This window comes from Lemur catta, chromosome 11 (assembly GCF_020740605.2).
Source record: "Lemur catta isolate mLemCat1 chromosome 11, mLemCat1.pri, whole genome shotgun sequence".
NCBI lineage: Eukaryota > Metazoa > Chordata > Mammalia > Primates > Lemuridae > Lemur > Lemur catta.
The window spans coordinates 74,475,114-74,494,252 of NC_059138.1; the positions used below are offsets into that span (position 1 = coordinate 74,475,114).

The following is a 19,139-nucleotide window of genomic DNA, read 5'->3' on the forward strand; positions in this document are numbered from 1 at the left end:
TGCATGGCTGCTCCTGGCAATTGAAGCCTCCAGGAAACTTTGGCTCTGAAAAACCCTGGAAGAGACTGGGTGAGCACGAGGCAGGCAGGAATACGAGTCCACAAATGTGAGGGCTTTGCTGGCATGGTCTACAGATGAGAGGCTGCTTGGCACAGATAACACAGGGGTAAAAGTTTCCTTTTTCATTTATTTTGTTAGTTTGCTAAAATTACTGAATGCCCACCTATAACAGCATGGGCCACAACATTTTTATTAATAAAAAGAGAGTGAGTGCTTACATAGTATTAATATTAATACTTGCTGTGTGCCAAACACTATTCTTAACTTGAGTAATATAATTCTTAACTTGAATTACTGTAATAATCACCACCATCCCCATTATATAGATGAGGAAACTGAGACTCTGGGGTTATTTAAACCTCAAGTAGCAGAGCCAGGATTTGAATTCAGACTGACAATGGAGTCCACACCTCATAAACACCACCTCTCTTCTTCAATTTACATTTAGAAAAGTCGTGTGTGTGTGTGTGTGTGTGTGTGTGTGATTTAGTTAGTAACAGATCTGGAATATATAAAAATCTCAGTCTGTAATAAAATGGCTAGAAACATTTGGAATGAAATTGCTATGGGTTCAGCAGAAACTGAGGTTAGCACCACGAACAATACTGCTGATATTAAAAGAAACTCTCTATTCCTTGAGAATCCAAGTAATCTGATGATTATCAAGTTATTGGGAAGTCACTGGAAAAGTGTGATGTGTGTTCCTATGTCACATCATGGTTCAGATAGGGGCATTGTTTAGTCACAGCGTGTCAAATGAAAGGTCAGCAATAATTTTGAAAGACTGACCAATGATTTGGATAGTATTAGAAAGCGATGAATTAGTTGCATTAAAACTCACATATATATGCTTCTATTTAGAGAATGCTGGGAATTAAATATTTGCTTATCCCCCTGGCTTTGCTTATTCAACTCTCCATTTGATTTCTTTGGTTCACACCTATCCGCTGGGGGGAAAGATAAGCTCTTACGCTGAGCTCTGATGTGTTGAGCTATACCCCATTTTTTTTACCTTTAGTTTTCTCCTTGGCTGGCTCACACTTTTCTTTGAGGGAGGTAGAAAAGGCTATTCTGGTAATCGAGATGGAATGTGGGCAGGGAAACGGTTTCTGGGTCTGCTACTGCTTCCTTCCATAAACCCAGGTGATTGAGCTGTCATATTTAAAGTTTTATTGGTTAAGATTCAGGTTAGGACTGGAGCCCTTCTTTTGCAGTTCCTTCAGGACAATCTGTGGAAAAGAACAAGTAGAAAACTGAGTACTGAGTTCTGAGTAAGGCTGTGAAGTTTCAAGGAACACTAAAAGGGAGGGAACATTTAAACACTTAAAACCAGAAAGAAAATACAAAGCCTTTCCAGTTAGTATGTCAAAGCCAGCTCAGAAGTATGTGACAATCCAGGCGAAGCGCTACGATTTCTAGCCAGTCCAGTCATGATTCTCTGGCAAACTGCACAGTCACAGTTGTGATGAGTGGAGATGAGAAGTAATATATAAATGTCAGATGTTACATAAATGTCAGGAATGATTATTATTCGTCAATGAGGGCTAAACGGTTCCTAAGCAAAGCCCCAACTCCCAGCCAATATGTTCTTAGTAGAGGTTCTAACCACCAATAATCCACAAGAAGGGAATGCTCACCCCTGTTTCTATAGCGGAGCCCAACTGGGATTTGGGATTGAAAACAGGGGTTGGGGTGGTCCCAGTGCCACCCCTTGTTTATCAGGTGATCTCGGGCCAGCCCCCTAACCTTCTGGAGTCCGCCTTAGCACACCTGTAAAGTGGGATAATTATAACACCTGTCCTACTTCTCCTTATCGTATACGGCTTGTTGTCGTGGTTGAACGTGCTTTGTAAAGCACGAGCTGCTGCAAAGATGACAGCGGGCTTCTAGAATCGGGCTGGAATGTAGCCTACGCCTTCCCTTTGAATCCTACACACTGGGAGAACTTCTGAAGGGAAATTCATCCGGGGGGTGGTGATAACGATGGTGCCCAGCCAACGCTGAAGACGCCAGGCTCCTTTCCCGCGGCCGATCAGGCGCCCGGATCTCGCATTCTGGCCCAGGCTCTGCCACTTCCCAGCCGGTAAGCTCGGGCCAGTTACCGGAGGAGGCTCTGGAAGTGATAGCCAAGGGCCCTTTCGACTCTGACGCTGAGTCTAAATCAGGCTCATCACTTGGCTCTAGCTGCGATTCACCTTTCTCCTTAGGAGCAACTTTCCCTCCACCTTCTCAGACACTTGGAGCGGGGGTCTTGGAACCGGTGGGGGCTGTGTATTTCACGCGAGTGTGCGCCGTAAGGAAGTTATTTCCTTGGAGGTTAGGTGGGGGCGGTGAAGAAGGGGTGACAAGTGAGTGCTCTGAGAAGCCAGGATGCAGGGAACACTGTAATGAGGTCACGACTGTCGCAGGCAAAAAGGAGCTGGACACCTTCTGGTGGGGGGGGGGGGAGGAGGAGGGAAGGGAGGAGCGTCCCGCATTTCTGTTTGCAGAAAGTCTCCCCCGACAGCTTTCCGCATCTCCCTCCCCACCTTTCCGCTAGCCCCCAAACCCTACACCTTTCAAACCCCACCAGGCCCCCCCCGAAGAGAAGCCCATGTCCGCGCCTCCTCCGTGGTCCTGTCTGAAACCCTGAGGATTGTTTCCAAGCTGACTCACACCACTAATGTCAGGGAGCGGTGTCACACGACGCTGGGCTCTGCAAGCTGTTGCTTGCGCGGTCGCCCCCGCCGCCGCCGCTCCGGGGCGGGTGCACCAGGGTCTGCTCGCGGGGCGGGGTCGGGGCGGGGCCGGGGCGGGGCCTGCCCCCTCGCCGCGCCGGCCCCGCCCCTCTCCCTCCCTCCCCCGCGGACCGCAATGATTTAGAAGTTCAGGAATCCCACGTGACGTCACCGGGGGGGTGATGTAATGCACTCTAAATAGAATGTATTGTAATCTTTGCTCAGTCCAACGTGGTCCCTTCACCCGGGCTCCGCTCTTGCCTTCTCCACACTTGTTTGGTAAGTTCCTAAAAATACGGCTCGGCCACTTCTGGGGCTTTTGCATTTAGCCACTTTTGTTGCACTTGCCGCGGGAGCCATCTCGGGAGCGTACTTGTTTGCAGGGGTTGGTTCTCGGCGGCAGCCGCGAGGTTACTTGGTCCAGTGGGCAGGTCACAGGGCAAGGAGTAGGGAAGATGCGATGCATTTTTTTGGAGGGTGATTTGTGTTTGGAAACATTTTGGCGGACCAGAGGGAAGTCCGGCCGCAACTGCTGGTGGACTGTGGAATTCTGCCGTGTCCCGAGGCCACCCCCGAGACCCCACGCCGTGTCAGTCCCGGAGCGCGTCTCGGTGGCCGCCGCGCCGTGCGACTGGAGGGATGCTAACGTGGAGCAAGCGCCGTGTCCGCCCCGGCGTGCGTGCGTGTGTGGGAGCGCGCGTGAGTTTCCCTGACACGGGGAACAGTTATGAATCGGGGGTGTGTGTTTGCCTCCAGAGACCTGGCAAGGTGCGGAACCCTCCAGAAGTGCGGTCAAGCGGCAGCGGCGGCGGCGGCGGTGGCAGCGGAGACGGAGAGACAGGAACACTCCCCCCCTGCGTCCCCAGCTTCCCAGCGATGCGGCGGAACCCCCGGAGAAAGTTTGCAAACTTCCAGCGGGCGCGGCGAGGATGCCGGGTCACCTAGCGGGCGGGCGGGCGAGCGCGCAGGGGGCTCGCCCTCTCCCGGGGTGCCGAGCCTGCCGGTGCCACCTCCCCCGCAGGACTGGCCGCCGCGGCTGGCGGGCGCGCGCGCCTGGGGAGGAGAGGTCGCCCTCGGGGGGCACCTGGCTTTCGCTCCAGGCGCTCCGGGCTGGAGAGTCGCGAGGCTCTTTCCGCTCGCGTTCCCTTCTCCAGCCGCCTCCTGCCTCGGTTCCTTTCTCTCTGGCATCATTACCTCTTCCCCGCCGCTGCCCCAAGTGACAGCTCGGGCTCGAGCCGCAGCGCCACCCGGGCACTTCCCAGGACCCAGCGGTGGAGCCTTCCTCTGCGGCAGATTCTCGACAGAAGCGTTTAAACTTTTCACGAAGTTCTTAGAGGGGCAAGACGCAAAGGAGCCAAGGAGATGTTTTCTCCCTGCGGCTGCATCCCGCTTCTTCTTTGCCGTAGATTTATTTCCAGGGGGTGTCTAGCAAATAAAGCCCTCCTTGTCCACCCCCGCCAACTTTCCCTGAACGGGTGACAACCCCACTTGATGCTTGTTCAAGGCCGGGAACTGGAGTGGGCTGCTTGCATATGTCCTTGTCAGAGTCTGCAGAGTGTGTTTGATTTTTATTTTTCCCTCCTTCTCTGACATGTGTCAAGGAATAAAAGCTGGATACAGGTCCATTACGTCATTCTGCAGGCCAGTAAGTGTTTGATTAACGGCTTCAGATACTCAAGGGTTCAGTAGCTTAGAATGCTGACAAAGCAACTCTGCTTTCCACCAGCCCCCCACCCCCACGTTCTCGTGCAATCGCCGGCTCCCCGGGCATCTATATTGCCCCCTTCCCCGACCCCTCCTTCCCCACTCCTCCCCCGCCCACACCGTTATCGCTCTAGCTCCGCCCCCGCCTTTTACAGCTTTCCCCGGGGCGAACACTGTCCCCTGAGTGTGAGTAAGAGCTTCTGGTGTCTGAGGAAACCTCAGTACCTGATCAGCACACAATCTGCCCTTTTCTATTATTTAAGAAAGGCATCAGCGAGCCCTCTTCTCCAGGACGACGATGCTAAGCCCTGATAGAAAAGGCATCTCGGGAAACGTTTAGAAGCGTTATGATCATACTGTGTCCCCGCGTGGTGACTTAGGAAAGCAATACGCCCACTGCAAACAAAGTACTTAACTTTACATAGCGCCTGCCTGGAACCCCGTAGCCGAAGGGGGGGAGACTGAGAAGTGAGGTTGCTGACTAAATCGAGTGTAGCTGAAAGGATCGAGATTAAACGTTTCATTTCCAAAGTGAGGGAATGTGAGTCGTGGAACCTAAAGTACCATAGAGTGAATTGGTGCGTGTGTTACTTTCTAGCTCTTACCCTTAAGTTTCTATATATAAAGAGGAAGCTAAATACATAACTCATTGAATTGAGTCAGAATCTCCGTATCTGGCAGTTGAAATCAAAACCCTGTGTATGACTTGTTCAAGGGGTCAAAGTAAAAAGAACTTTTTTTGGGGGGGGTGGGAAGGAGGTGTGCAGCAGAATTTAAATAAAAATTTTATTAACAGAGTTTTGAGTGGATGGGGGCAGGGAATTTGAGTGCTCTCTAACTCACAGTTGGTGAAAAATAAAGGGAAATTTATATTCCGAATATGTGGGAATTTCTTGAAGGACACATGTTTTGTTATAATCAGATCTACTTTCTTCAAAGTGAAAGCCATGCTGTAGCGTAGGCATTTGTGAAACTCCTGTCTGGGGTCTAATTGACATCCTTCCCCCAAGTTTGTGGCAGTATTTATTATTTATTCACATCTAGAGATGCAATAGTATAACCCCCACACAATACATGCGCCTCAAGAATGTTGAACTTCTTGTTTGTGATGCATAGACCTTAAGGAAAAAATGGCCCGGTCACGGGCACTGGAGAGTGTGATTAATGATCAGTGATTTAGTGATCAGTGATTAGTGGTTTTATTCAAACTGTTACCTCTGACCAGAAGCACACATCAGAGGATTAACAGGCTCTTTAGATAAATGCTCATTAGTGGAAGGGGAAAAGCAAAGATAATAGGCATGCACCCAGGGACAACTTTCGAAGAAAATCATTCTCGTCTTCAGAATAATAAGCTCTATTAACAGAAAGCCCTTTTAATTTAAAACTTGCTTTTATCTTGTAAATCAAAGTTAGATGTAAAAGTTTGTAGTGCCATTATAACCTAAATTTTCCCATATCCACTAGATGTGGATTATCTCAGTAGCGATATTTTTTTTTATTTAAATAAACAATTGGACCTTTAGAGCAGTTGAGCCCCTGACAAGTTCTTAACTCCCAGGGTTTGAAAGTGTCCCCCCTTCTAGGATGGAGATTGCAGCTTGCTAACTAGATGGCGCACTGTTATTTGGTGTTCTGTGCTGCGTAGTGCAGGAGTATAAACTGAGCATGTAGCTGCTTGTGAGGTGTTCTTCAACACAACAAAGTTGATTCTGTGTAGGGTTGGAGGCTAGACAGTTCTACAAATTTTTAGTCACATTTTCCATGTCAGTTAGATCTAGGGAGTTCAAGGCTACTGGAAAAATTAGTCTCATTACTAAAAGAAACTTAGAGAACGAAGGAGGAAAGGAGGAACGAGAATCCAGGAGGTACCTCTGGGTTGCAGAAGTAATTGTGAAATACCAGACCTATTCTTTTTTTTTTTACTAAGAGCTAGTTTCACAATTTTCTGATCTGAAATACTGAGGCAAATACTCAAAGGTTTATTTTCTTCCTAATCTTGCTGGTGAAAAAGAAGTTACTAGAAAGAAAGGAAGAAAAAACTTGATTTGGTGACTGCAGGAAGCAACACGTTGCTGCTTTTATTCTACAGACAATGGTAAGATGATGTTTATTATGCTTATTAAGCAGAGGGAGAACTTTGCACTTGGTTAAATGGGACCACTCTTGTATTTTCATAGATAGAATTCAGAAATGGAATTCTGATTTTGCACTGAATTTTAATGTTCCCTGGGACTTGTAGAATTTTATGTGGAAGTGTGTGTGTGTGTGTGTGTGTGTGTGTGTGTGTGTGTGTGTGAATAAGACCATTAGTTCCGGGGTGAAATATGTTCATGAGCATGTGAACCGCATAGTGGGGAAGCTATGAAACATGTTAAGTAATGTGTCAGGTAAGCTTTCCCCTTTCCATGAGCTTTCATGAATCACTTCAGTAACTATTTAAGTTTCAATAAGAAAGGAATTCTTTAAAAAGAAACCTAAAAATTAAAAGCAGAACAATAAAACCATTTTTACACATCCAAACCTAGGTGTTTATTTCCCTGAAAAGGATGCTGTTGAATATCAACTAGTACTTTAGTTTTAAAACTTTACAAGAAAACAAAAAAATAACTCACTTGTGTGTCCCCATAGATTTTTCTCATTTTTCTTTGCTTGTAGCAGCATTTTATATAGATGTGTTATTTTAAAATCCTTACTGATTTGTATCGATTTTTATTTTTCAACTTTACTCAGCATAAACATATTTGCTCAATTGATAATACCTCCAAGTCAACTGTTTTTGAATGTAAATTATGGATCTCCATAAATTGTCTGTCAATTAGAAGTCAGTGTGACCTTATATAGCTTTTATACCTGAGCAGATAGTTTATTAGAACATTCACACACAAAAAAAGTGGAAACCATACATTTCTGTTATGTTGCAGCTTTTATTTAACTAGGTGGTTAAACAAACGGTAGTTTGTCAGAGACTTTTCCTGTGTAGCTTTTCAATTCTAGTAAGTTGAACTATTTCCCACACCTGCACATTCAAAACCAATCAATCATGGAGTTTCCATGGCTATTTGTACCCAATGTCAAGTTCCCAGTCTCCTGATTTCTTATTGTAATTTACTTTTTAGCAAATGATGCATCAGTATCCTGTAGTATTTCCTTAGCATTGGAGTTTGTTTCTGATTAAGGTGGAAATTATTTTGTGGGGGTGTGATGTTCACTGGAATCCTAAGATGTGAACTTTGTATTTGTAGTTGGTTTTCTTGTGGCTGGGTTGTTAGATTAAAACTGGGATTGGAGTGGACTTATTATTTTTGTCCTCTTTTCTTTTTTTCTTCTTCACTGCAAAGCAATGCCGTTAGTCACAAAATTAATGTGATCATGGCTGGTGTTTCCCATCTATATGCTTCTTTTGCCTCTTACAAATTGGATTTCTCTAGCAATTTAAGATCTTTTTTTAGAGGCAGCTTTCTTGGATGAAGATGGAACAATGATCTCAGTCAATTCATTATCTTGTCCAGTTTGACTACCAGCTGTTTTATGGGAATCAACCAATGCTTTTGTAAATTAGTGTTTAAAAATTTAAATCTATGACTATTTCTCTGAATTCTATTTAAGAAAATTATACAGTTGAGATAAGGTAATAAACCGGGGAGCAGTAATCTCCAATATTTAAGTGTGAGAAAGAAGCACTGTCAGAAATGCTAAGCAGACTTAAAGTCACAGAAGAACCTTTTTGTGTTGCTGTTTGTAAACTAAATAAGCCGTCCATTTCATGGTAATGCTTTAAATTGAAAGTCTGGCACTTTAAAAATGACATCATGTTTAATGTTTTCACTGAAGAGTTATTACATTTTGTAATTAGGAAAAAAATGGGCAATTAGTGTTTTTTGAGCATCCATTAGTATTCCATTGTTGGGAATCACAAATCATGGATTTAACATAAGAAAATTCAAAAAAAAGAAAAAAAAGAGAGAGAGAAGGCTTTTAGAAATTTCCAGGTAGTAATAACACTCTTCCAGAGACACGAGTACAAGTTTTTAAGCTCTTATTGAGGACTCTGGGACTCTCAAAGTATTAATAAGACATAAAGTTTAGGATAAATTCCTGAATATATGTTACATTGACGTTTTGATATTTCTTTCTTCTAAGTTCACTCTATTGCCCTCCCCTTTTTCCTGAGAAATATATCAGAATCAATCACTTAAAAAATACATATTGGAGTTGCTTTCTTCTATTTCCTTGAGGTTTGTTCATTCTAATCTGTACCCTAAAATTAATGAGGATTGAAAACTGCATTTGACTTGAACTGGTCTTAGAGGGAGCCCCTTTTGTCTTAGAGATTCTGATGGTGAGGTAGGAAGACTTGTAGCTTTATGCAGATGCTGGAGCTGGGGGAGAAAATGATACAGTTTCTCCTACTGATAGCCCAACTTCTTCATTTTCTAGAGGAGAACCCAAGGTCTGGTGGTATCCCCTGGCTCACGCACGTGCAGAGCTAACCAGTGTCAAACCAGGCCGAGAAGCCTGATCTCTGCCTCCAGGTCTGGTGCTTTTACCATGAACCAGGCTGCCATAAATGCCCTTGTCATGGATGGAGCATACCCCTTGGCTTTGGGCACTTTGCTCTTTTCAAGCCTTTTGACTGCTAACCTTTCAAAGTCAAATTTTCTTCAGCTCTTTTTGAATGAATGTCTTGACTAAATAAACTGTAGTTTCTATTCCATTTATTCTTATTTAGTGTCTGCAATGTTAATTTTTCTAATATGGGCCTCCTTCATGGATTTTAACTTAAATTCTTCTTCTCCATCATCATTATTAGGCATGCCCTATAAAACTACACCAGGCAGATTCCATTTGAGAGTAAAAGCCAGGGAAAACTAAAAATGCTCTAAAAGACTGTCTCAGAACAAGGTAGTGACATTCTTTATTTCCTGTTATTATGTTATTATGTTTGAGGAAGGGATCCAAAAAATTATTTAAAGTTAAAGTAAATAATCTTTCTTTTTGTCAAATAGAGCAACAAGTGCTATGTTCTTTCTAGCAGATGTACTTTTGCCCAGGACCTGTCTGTAATGTATTATCTTTCCAGGTTGTTGTATGTGAGAGTGTTTGGAGTTGGTAAGGAATGAGTTGAGTATGGAACTATGCTCTTTGAGGTTTGACTGGCAAAACTTGACTAATAGCTAATAAAAATCATGCATGCAACATAGAGGGCTCCAGAGCTCCAAACATTTGATTTAAGATGATATTTAGGCTATGCTGTATTTAGGATGGGAAACAAGAATATCTGAATAGAAATCTTGAATGCATCTACTGTGTGTGTTGTTTGGCCTGACCCATAGGTTTCTTTTCCAGCTCTTTGCATAAAGGTTTTGTATCAGAATTCAGGTCTCTTTTATTCTTCTATTCCACTGAGGAGCTCCTGTGTTGCAGAAATGATGTATCAAATATAACACATTTCAGCCAGTTCTATACAATTCTCTCTCTCCTTGCTTCCCAAGGGGGAAAACACGTGCAACAAAAAAATCTTTGTTTTTGTTTGAATTAGCTGATTACTGGAAGAAATATATTTAATTTCCATTTGCTAGATCTGGTAGGACCATTTCACTTTATCAAAACAAGATTTTCTTCTCTAAGTAAGTTTGGCTTCTGAATGGCCAGGTATTAATAATCCATGCATTAGAGGGTAGAAGGCATTGAGCATAAAGTCCATTTCTACCAGGGTACCTCGCTATGATATGGTGTACCATTATGAAGAGCCTGCTTTGCCTCACTGCAATGACCACGTTGTCCAGAAAAACACTGACTCCTAGAAGGAAAAACAATATTATAGGCTCAAGCTTCCGAGCAGGGAATTATGCTGTGTTGAAGATGGCTCTCAGAAGGCTGAGGGCCTCCAGGGTCATTTTCTAAACTATACCACAGTATAACGTTCTCTTCTTCCATTCTCTGTACTTTTCTTATGCTCGTGTTGCCTCAATTTATTTTTTAGTATCCATTCCAGCTACTCTGCTTTTATGAATAACCCTGCAATAACAAATCACAAATGTATGCACAACAGAGAGAGGGTATTTTCCATAAGGAAAATAGATTTTTAAATATCAAATCTTAGAAGAAACAATTAGTGAGACAAACAAGTGAGTGTTTGAAATCCAACCGATGGCTTAACAGGCTCTGCCATTGGCTCTGCAACAGTGTGGTTTATGGCAACAGGAAAAGCCTAAGACTGGAAGAGGGAATGCATCCCCAAAGAGCTGCCATTATGCTGCTCTGCCTCAGTTTCTTCCTTTGTAATAAAAGAGTATTGGGCTCAACCAGCACTCTCCAATAGTGGGAGCCACATATGTAATTTTAAATGTTCTATTAGCCACATTAAAAACATGAAAAGAAACAGATTGAGTTAATTTTAATAGTGATGTACCCAAAATATTATAATTTCAACATATAATAATCTAAAAATGTTAATAAGATACTTTACATTCTTTTATCCTTTTTCTTTTTTCCTTTCCTTTCCTTTCCTTTCCTTTCCTTTCCTTTCCTTTCCTTTCCTTTCCTTTCCTTTCTTTCCTTTCCTTTCCTTTTTTCTTTTCTTTCTTCTTCTTCTTCTTTTTTTTTTTGGTACTAAATCCTTGAAATCTAGTGTCTATTTTACAACTATAGCATATCTCAGTTTGGACTAGACACATGTCAAGTGCTCAATACCCACGTGTGGCCAGTGACTATGGTGTCAGACAATGCAAGTTTGTATCAATGGTTCTTAATCCCTCCACCTGTGGAGCTTATAAAAATACTGATATTCCTCTACCCTGAGATTCTGATTTAATTGGTTTGGGGTGAAGGCCTGGGCCTCTGTATATTTTAAAAGTTCTGCAAGTGTTTCTACTGTGTAGCAAAGGTTGAGAACTGTAGTTCTAAATGATCTCTAAGGAATCTTCTCCTCTAATATTCTATGATTCTATTTAAGGAAAGGGATTGCAGTAAAGCGTTCATTCAGAGTTCAAGGGCAGCAAGCGGTTGTTACAGGCATGCTGCACCCTACAACACATATTTAAGAAAATTTAACTAATAAAAATTAAAATTTACAGAATGAATAATTTAGAAGATAGTTTTTTGTACCACACACCAGCTCTGTTTTGTATAATAATAGATTTCAAATATGGGTGTTTTAAATGCTCTGCTTCCCTAGAAATCCTAATTTAGGATTTGATTACATGCAGCCTTGTAGAAACCCTCTGTTTTGGAAAAGGTCAAGATATCCACATTTTAGTTACAGTATTTTGCCAGCTTACGTCTTTGCCCCAGATACTACTTGCCTTTAGTTGTTTTGGGAGAGGAAATCTTACTCCATTTGAGACATCTGGATCCCCTAGAATTTCTTCCCTCCAAGCTTTTAACAGGCTTTGTGTCATTGCCTGGACCAAACTTGCTCATGTCAAGATGTTAGTTATAACCTCCTAGACTTAAGGTATTCATTCTATTTTGTCGCCTTGTAAAATATTAGAAGGGTCAATATTTCTCGATGCACACCAGAATGTTTTATTTTAATTTTTTTTACAATGTATCAGTCTGTTCATTCACTAAAGGATGTAAAGAACTATGAAATAAAAAAGAATAATTTCCAAACTCCTTACACATCTCCTTGCATTGTCAAGAAACAGCATTGCTTGTGGAGGGGAGGAGAGACCTTGGTGTGGGTCCCTTGTGACTTCGTCCTGCCGAGAGCCTCTGCATTCCCGAATTCATGAGTCATTCCACCCTGACCCTCTCTCTTTATCCCCTGCAGAGCCATCTATTTCCAAATGCATGTCTATTTGACCACGTGCTTTTAAAACATGACTTTAAACCAGTTTTAGATACAAAATTAATGACATGTTTTTCTACATTTTGTGGCGATAATATTTGTATTTTCGGTAATGTCATTCATTGGAAGAATTTTAGCCTTCATTTACTAACACATAGCCCTAATCCCCATACTACAGATGGAGAAAACAAGGGATTGACAGGGCTAGGCATCTTGCTCATTGATAAGATGGGTGGTCAGTATGAGAAAAAAGCTCACATTTATTAGTGCCATGTAATCTAAATACAAGCACTACTCTGGGTGGCTTCCAGGTGGGGCTTTTCCAATTGTTTGTACTATTGCGTTTGTCTTTGGATTTATAAATAACATTCTTTCCAATGCTTTCCCATGCATTATTTGCACTTAAATGGTTTCCTTGCTAACAGCTCTTGCTCCCCTGCTTCAGGCTACACGTACTTGGATTGATTAACAAATACATAAAAGTATATTAACTTCTTAACATGGGATCTACTTTAAAAGTTGCATGGAGACATCTGTTGCAAACCTGTGTTTTTGGTTGTATCTGGGGCAACTTTCTCTCAGGCTACTTTGAGATTGACTGTTAAAAGGACTGTGTGGAGAGACAATGAGATTAATGATGTAAATTGCTCATCTGTTTTGGGGATTGAAAGTGAAGGGCTTTAGGTATTCATTTGTTGAGCAAGATAGAGTCTAGCCCTAGCTCCTGAGCTATCTTTAATAGAACACTTTAGCCTTTGCTATGCCAGCGTACTGTCTTCATACTTGGTCTGGAGACATTTGCTTTTGAGTATTTGGGTTTTGTTTTCTCCCACTAATGACAATAGGTTGGACCTGGCCTTTTGCAGTTTCTGTCTGCATTTCTGCATCTTCAGTGAGAGTAAAAGCCACGATAAATAGTGCAATTTGTGACCAATGCCAAAGAGCAATTATTTTGGATTATTTTCTAAGCATTATGCTGAAGTTAAATCAATTTTAACATCCACACATACCTGGTTATGGTAGTTATGCTGATATGTAAATAAATATGTATATAAATAAAAACCTGGGCCAATGAGGACCAGAATGTGACTGAGGTATATACTTGCAAATGTGCTTATCAACTTTTTTAGGATGCCCATGGATAAATTGTTACTCCTTTGGGGCAAGTATCTATTTGTAACATTGATGCAAATATATATATTATGGATTAGAAGATATTATTAGATTTAAAAAAATTGAAACCATATTTAAGACACTCTTTTTTTCTAATGAGGCCTGTCTAAGCACACACTGTTTACAATTTTGTCTTCTAGTTTCACAAAGCCAGATGACTAACAACCACCATTCCTAGGGCTGTGCTGTGTTGACGTCATCAAAGATGATGGTGCATAGTGTTTTGGCACTATGAAGCAGCGTGTAATTTGAAATTGTGCTTTTTGCTAAATACCCGTGCTAATCTCCAAGCCATTCAAAACATTAAAAAACCAAAACAAAACAGTGATGTCTGCCTATTGGATGAAGGCAGCACTGGCGAAGTACAGTTTTTTTTTTTCATGTGCTTCAGAGCGCTTACAAAAATCAGGGAGAAAACAAATTACGCATAATTACTTGACATGCTCTTTGGAAGGGACATTCTTAAGACAGACAGGTTAACTCTTTAAACCAGGGTTCATTTTTATCCTTTCCAGGAATTTTTTGTAAAAGGAAGGCTGTAAGAGTAAGTCATGTGGATGTGTTATCTTTATTTGACATTAAACAAATATTTTAGGACATCTATTTAGGAAGTATTATACTCTTTTACATAGTTTTAGTTATTTAATACTTGCTTAAAAAATAGAGGATTCTGGAGAATGGTTGCACAACAGTACGTATATACTCAAGACCTCTGAACTGTACACTTAAAAATGGTTAAGGTAGTAAATTTTATGTTATGTATATTTTACTACAGTTATTAAAAAAAGGAATAAGGTTTGTTTGTACCCATTCCTCAGATGGGGAAATGAATGTACAGACCATTTGTTTTCAACTTAGATGCAGTGGTTTTCATGTCATAATGGGAAGGTTGAAAACCTAAGGAGGAGTTTTGCACATTGGGCTAATGTAGAGAGGTGGTGTGTGTGTGTGTGAGCATGTGTTTGTGTGTGTGTGCATGTGTGTGTTTGTGCATAATGTGATTCTACACACAGGAGAATCCAGGGCCTCTTTTCTGGGGGTTGACTTGGATCTGGGTGAGCCCCGGGTATAGAAAGCTATACCATTTTATTTGAAAACACAACCATTTGGGCTTATTTGAGCATTTCTTTTTGGATTTACTTGGTTGCCTTTCTCAGTACAGGGATATAGTCAGGTGAGATCAACAAAAAAAGTCTAATAAAGCAGCCTTGTAGTTTAAGTAAGAGAATATAAACCCGTGCTTCACAGTGACACTGACCAGTGAGAAGTTGTTTAGTGGAGGACAATCTGGGGGTTGAAAGTTCTGGAAGCAGATCATAGGTGGAGGAAATAAGAGATATTTGACTTGGAAAGGAGGAGGCTTAGACTCGCACATAATATCAAGAGAGATTCTGTGAACAAGGAGTATACTATTTTTCTGATGTATTCTCTTCTGCTTCAGGGAAAAACTGAAAAGTGGAGGAGGGGAGGGGGAAAGGGTTTGCTGTGTAAAGGAATGGGGTTTGCTGTATTTGCTATTTTGGCTTCAAAAAGGGAAGAATTTTGAAACAAGTGGACATATACATCAATGGGACGGACTATCACAGAAATTAGTGACCTCCCTGGAATGACTAATGGAGTGTCAGAACTATTATAAGAAGAGTTTCTAGAAGCAGTGAGAAGGAGGGCTGGGCCAGTTGCTACTGGATTTTTTGGATTATGGACCTTTTAAACAATTGAGTGAAAGCTGGGAGCCAGTTTTCAGAAAAATGACACATAGGCAGATGTTCACGAGGAGGTTCATGGACCTAGAAGCCATGGACTCCAGAATGAAAATTCTCGGGGCTCAGTGATTCTTGAGACGCTTTGCCAACGCTGTAGTTACACGGACACAAGCCTGAAATCGCCATGGTTGAATGTGAGTTCAACCTACATGTGTTTGTGAATACATTATATGTGTTACGCTATAAAAGAAAATTGAGTTAATGAACTTATGCTAATGTGCGTAATCAGCAATGACCGTTAACATTAGTTGGATGGTCGCGTGTGTTTCTCTGTGAGAGTTACTGCCTGTTTGCTCAACAGCCTACACTGAGACAACCACTGATTAATAACACTTTACATTTTTAGGATTTTCAAAGTAATTTCATAGAAACTCTCTTATTAGGGTAATATAACAACACAGAGAAATGAGCGGGACAGATATTATCATTCCCATTTGATGGATGAAGAAACCAAGAATCACAGGGCTTACGTGGTATGTGGAGTGCCAGCTAAAGCAAGTGCCAGACATATAACTAGAATTCAGGTGTCTCTCTCTGCCTCCTTCCTTTCTCCTGCTCCTTTTTGTCCTTCATCTCTGCCCCTTCCTGCTAGCCACACATACCTATGGAATCAAGTGTGCCTTTTGTTACTAAGAAGTAGCAACAACCATAAATAAACGAAGAAGCTTTCTTTCATTCAAAATATTAGAGCCCTGCTTGAGCCTAAGTTCCCTCCCTTCCTTCATTAACTATTTACTGAGCATCTATTATGTGCCAGGAAGTAGGGATACATGATCAAAATCAAAGAGAGTCCCTCTCCTCACGGAGAAACTTACTGTGAGCAGAAACACCAAATAAGGCACTGCAATTTAGTATTTCAGGAGGAGGTGAGGGGGTGCAAGTCTGGAGGCAAAAAACTCAGTTGGGTGCTATTGTGGTTGTCCAGGTAAGAGGTGACGGGGGCTCAGGCTATGACGGTGCCAGATTCAAAAGCCATGGAAGAGGTAAGATCAGTGTGGCTGAAGAATTAATTAGCTGGAAGATGAGAGAAAGGGAGAGGGAGCTACTCATTCTAGGGGAAGATGAAGTCAGGACAAGCCTGACCCCATGACAAAGTCTGGATCATCCTTTGTGGTGTTGGAAAAGCGGAGGGGTTCTGGCCCAGTGCCCCAGGGTCTTGTGTCTGCAACCTCAGAAGAGAACAGAAAGTAACTGTGGATAATAACTCAAAGAGCAGCTATGACTGAAAGCTGCAGTGCATTCATTGGGTTGCAAGGCAGTACGGTTTTGGTAACTTTTATCAGAGCGAGTAGCCACCACAGGGAGAGAGGCACTCCCCTCTGCTCCCAAGGCAGCTACAGCTCTGGCCTTCAGGGAGGTCCAAGCCAGGGCAGGGTGTATTAGTTTCCTGAGGCTGCTTTAACAAAGTAGCATGAACTGGGTGGCTTAAACAACAGAAATTTATTTTCTCTCAGTTCTGGAGGCTAAAAGTGAGAAATCAAGGTACTGGCAGGACTGGTTCCTTCTGAAGGCTGTGAGGGAGAATCTGTTCCAAGCCTGTCTACCTGGCTTGCAGATGGCCATCTTCTCTGTGTCTTCACGTGGCCTGCCCTCTGTGTATCTGTCTCCAAGCTCTTCTTTTTATAAGGACGCCAGTCATACTGGATTAGAGCCTACCCTAATGACCTCATTTTAATTTGATTAGCTCTATAAATACCTTATCTCCAAATAAAGTCACATTCTGAAGTGCTGGGGGTTAGGATGCCAACATACCTCTTTTGGGGGAGACACAATTCAACCCATAACAGCATGTGTGCCCATCAAGAGGGCAGCACCCAGGTCAAGTAGCAGTGGGAGCTTATAAGAACTGGCAGATTGGAGGTGAGGTAGATTATAACCAGACATTTCTCAGCATGTGCTAAAAACAAACCTCTGATGGACCCCCCAGAAGAACTTGGAATAAGTCTTCAGAGATGGGGGTCCACATATTACCAGGTATGAACAAAACCAGCAAAACACAGTAAAAAATAAGGCTACCCTTAAAAATAGATACATACATGTTGCACTCACGAATGATTTGCTATTGTGGGCCCTACCCTTGATTTGACCTTGAATTTGTCCCCAGGGTTTGTAAAAGAGCAATGCCAAAAGGGAAATACCAACTTTCAACCTTGAGAAGAAAGAATTTTTAATAAATACGACTATAATCTGTCACCCTGGCAGGCTTAACAATTATTTTTTTGATGTGCTAGTATTTATTGACAAAGATAAAAGCTACCAGTTCCCATAAACACATACACATACCAGGTTGCATATAGATATTTCAACGTGGGAAGGAAAAAAGTTCTGATTTTCTGGTTGTTGATGGACAATTTATGCCTATGTGCTACCTCTATTTTGCACAATGAAAATAAGGGTGATAAAATTCTGCATTTTAAAAGCGCATCATAATATGAAGACAAATAACCCAAGGCAAGAGATGGGGTGATTGTGGGAGAGGTGGTGAGAAGGGGTTAGATTCTGGCTTATTTTGAAGGTAAAACTAACAGGACTTGCTGACAGATTAGATGTGAGGGTAAGCAGGAAGGCAGGGAAGATGTTAAGGTTTTTGACCTGAGGCTCTGAAAGGATGGAGTTGCCGTCAACTGAGATGGGGAAGGTGGCGGGTGGAACAGGTGTGGATGAGGGAGAGAGACTGGGAGTTCTGTTTTGGCACGTTATGGGCGAGGAGATGTCCCAGAGACCCGAGATGCTGAGTGAGGAGTTCAGGGAAGGGGTCTGGGCTGCAGATATAGCTAGAGTGAGGACCACAGTCTTAGACATCAGATAGGCCAGCCTCATCTCCCGACACACGGCCCCTTTCTAGGTGGGCCCTAACCACGCTGGAAAATCAGGTCCCTGAAGGTGCCAAGCCCTTCTCAGTCCCAGGGCCCTGGCATGTGTCCTTTCTGCCTAGACCATTCCTGCTAGACAATTTGTGCTTTCCCCTGATTCCCAGTCTACATTTGTCCTGAACTTTTCCTTCATAGCATTATCAATTTTATATGCCTTGATGTGATGTTTAATTTAATTAAAAAAATTAAAATCCACATGTCCCCCTAGAACTGAAATTCTGAAATATTAGGGATCAAGCATGTTTAGTTCATCACCATTTTCCAAACATCTAGTTCTGGCACATGTCAGACACTTCTTCAATATTTGCTGAATGAATGGATGGCTGTTATTAAAGTAATACTTTATACATGATGTACTGCACTTTCTTTACTTGTAATCATACAATTCCAAGAGTAGTCACACCTACTGATTTTCTTATCTTCTTAAAACCTAGATAATTGATTATTTAATGGCTCCACATGCCTTTGTAAAGAAACAAGGTAATCTGTGAGGAGGGCATGGATTGTGGCTGAAGATTGAATGAGCACTTGACTGAAACTTTAAAACGAAAAGGGATTTAAGGCTTATATACACTTGCTAATCAAAATCCCCCCACCTCCTGTTTCCTTGTCAGCAACTTTGTTGCATTTCTATGGACACCTTTATCTAACAGTGCTTGAGGTTATTTTATAGTGACCTTTGACAAGACCTATTGCTCACTACTTGCCATGTTTTTCAGGGTGAGAGAGGCCAGGTGGGCAGGGAAGGGGTGGGGGCATTGTGTGGGATGAGGGGATCTGCGCTGGTTGACGAGTGCCGTGGTGGCTCCTAGAACATCTGCTGCCTCCAGCCTCATCCTGCGACATTAAGGAAATGATACTGAAGGAAAGAGATTTGAGGGTTGTTACCTCACGAAAGAGCTCTAAGTCTCTGTCTTTGGTGGTGTGGGGCTATACGAATTACAGGATTAAATTAAGGAATGGTGTTTTTACTGTCTTTAAAAAAGCTAGAATGAACTTTCAGAGGTGCCTGTGTTGTTGGGAAACACATACACTGGTTCCAAGAATACATAAT

General features: G+C 42.2%; 2 protein-coding genes across 3 annotated transcripts in view; both read left to right on the forward strand.

Moving 5' to 3' along the window:
* The first annotated feature begins 2,988 nt into the window (after nucleotides 1–2,988).
* Nucleotides 2,989–19,139, forward strand: part of LOC123647636 (cyclic AMP-responsive element-binding protein 5-like) — a 147,082-nt gene continuing 130,931 nt past the window's right edge. The window contains exon 1 of one of the 2 annotated variants that reach the window (XM_045565248.1): nucleotides 2,989–3,056. The gene's annotated coding sequence lies outside the window, so the exon portion shown is untranslated. The remainder of the gene's footprint in view (nucleotides 3,057–19,139) is intronic. The other variant, XM_045565249.1, reaches the window with a different exon arrangement.
* Nucleotides 3,067–4,410, forward strand: LOC123647635 (SWI/SNF complex subunit SMARCC2-like). Its single transcript, XM_045565247.1, has one exon. The coding sequence runs from the start codon at nucleotides 3,505–3,507 to the stop codon at nucleotides 4,204–4,206; it is 702 nt and encodes a 233-aa protein (XP_045421203.1). The 5' UTR covers nucleotides 3,067–3,504; the 3' UTR covers nucleotides 4,207–4,410.

Bases quoted from the DNA above. Each gene is read 5' to 3' on its own strand.
- LOC123647635 (XM_045565247.1), top strand. From the start codon at position 3,505: ATGAATCGGGGGTGTGTGTTTGCCTCCAGAGACCTGGCAAGGTGCGGA.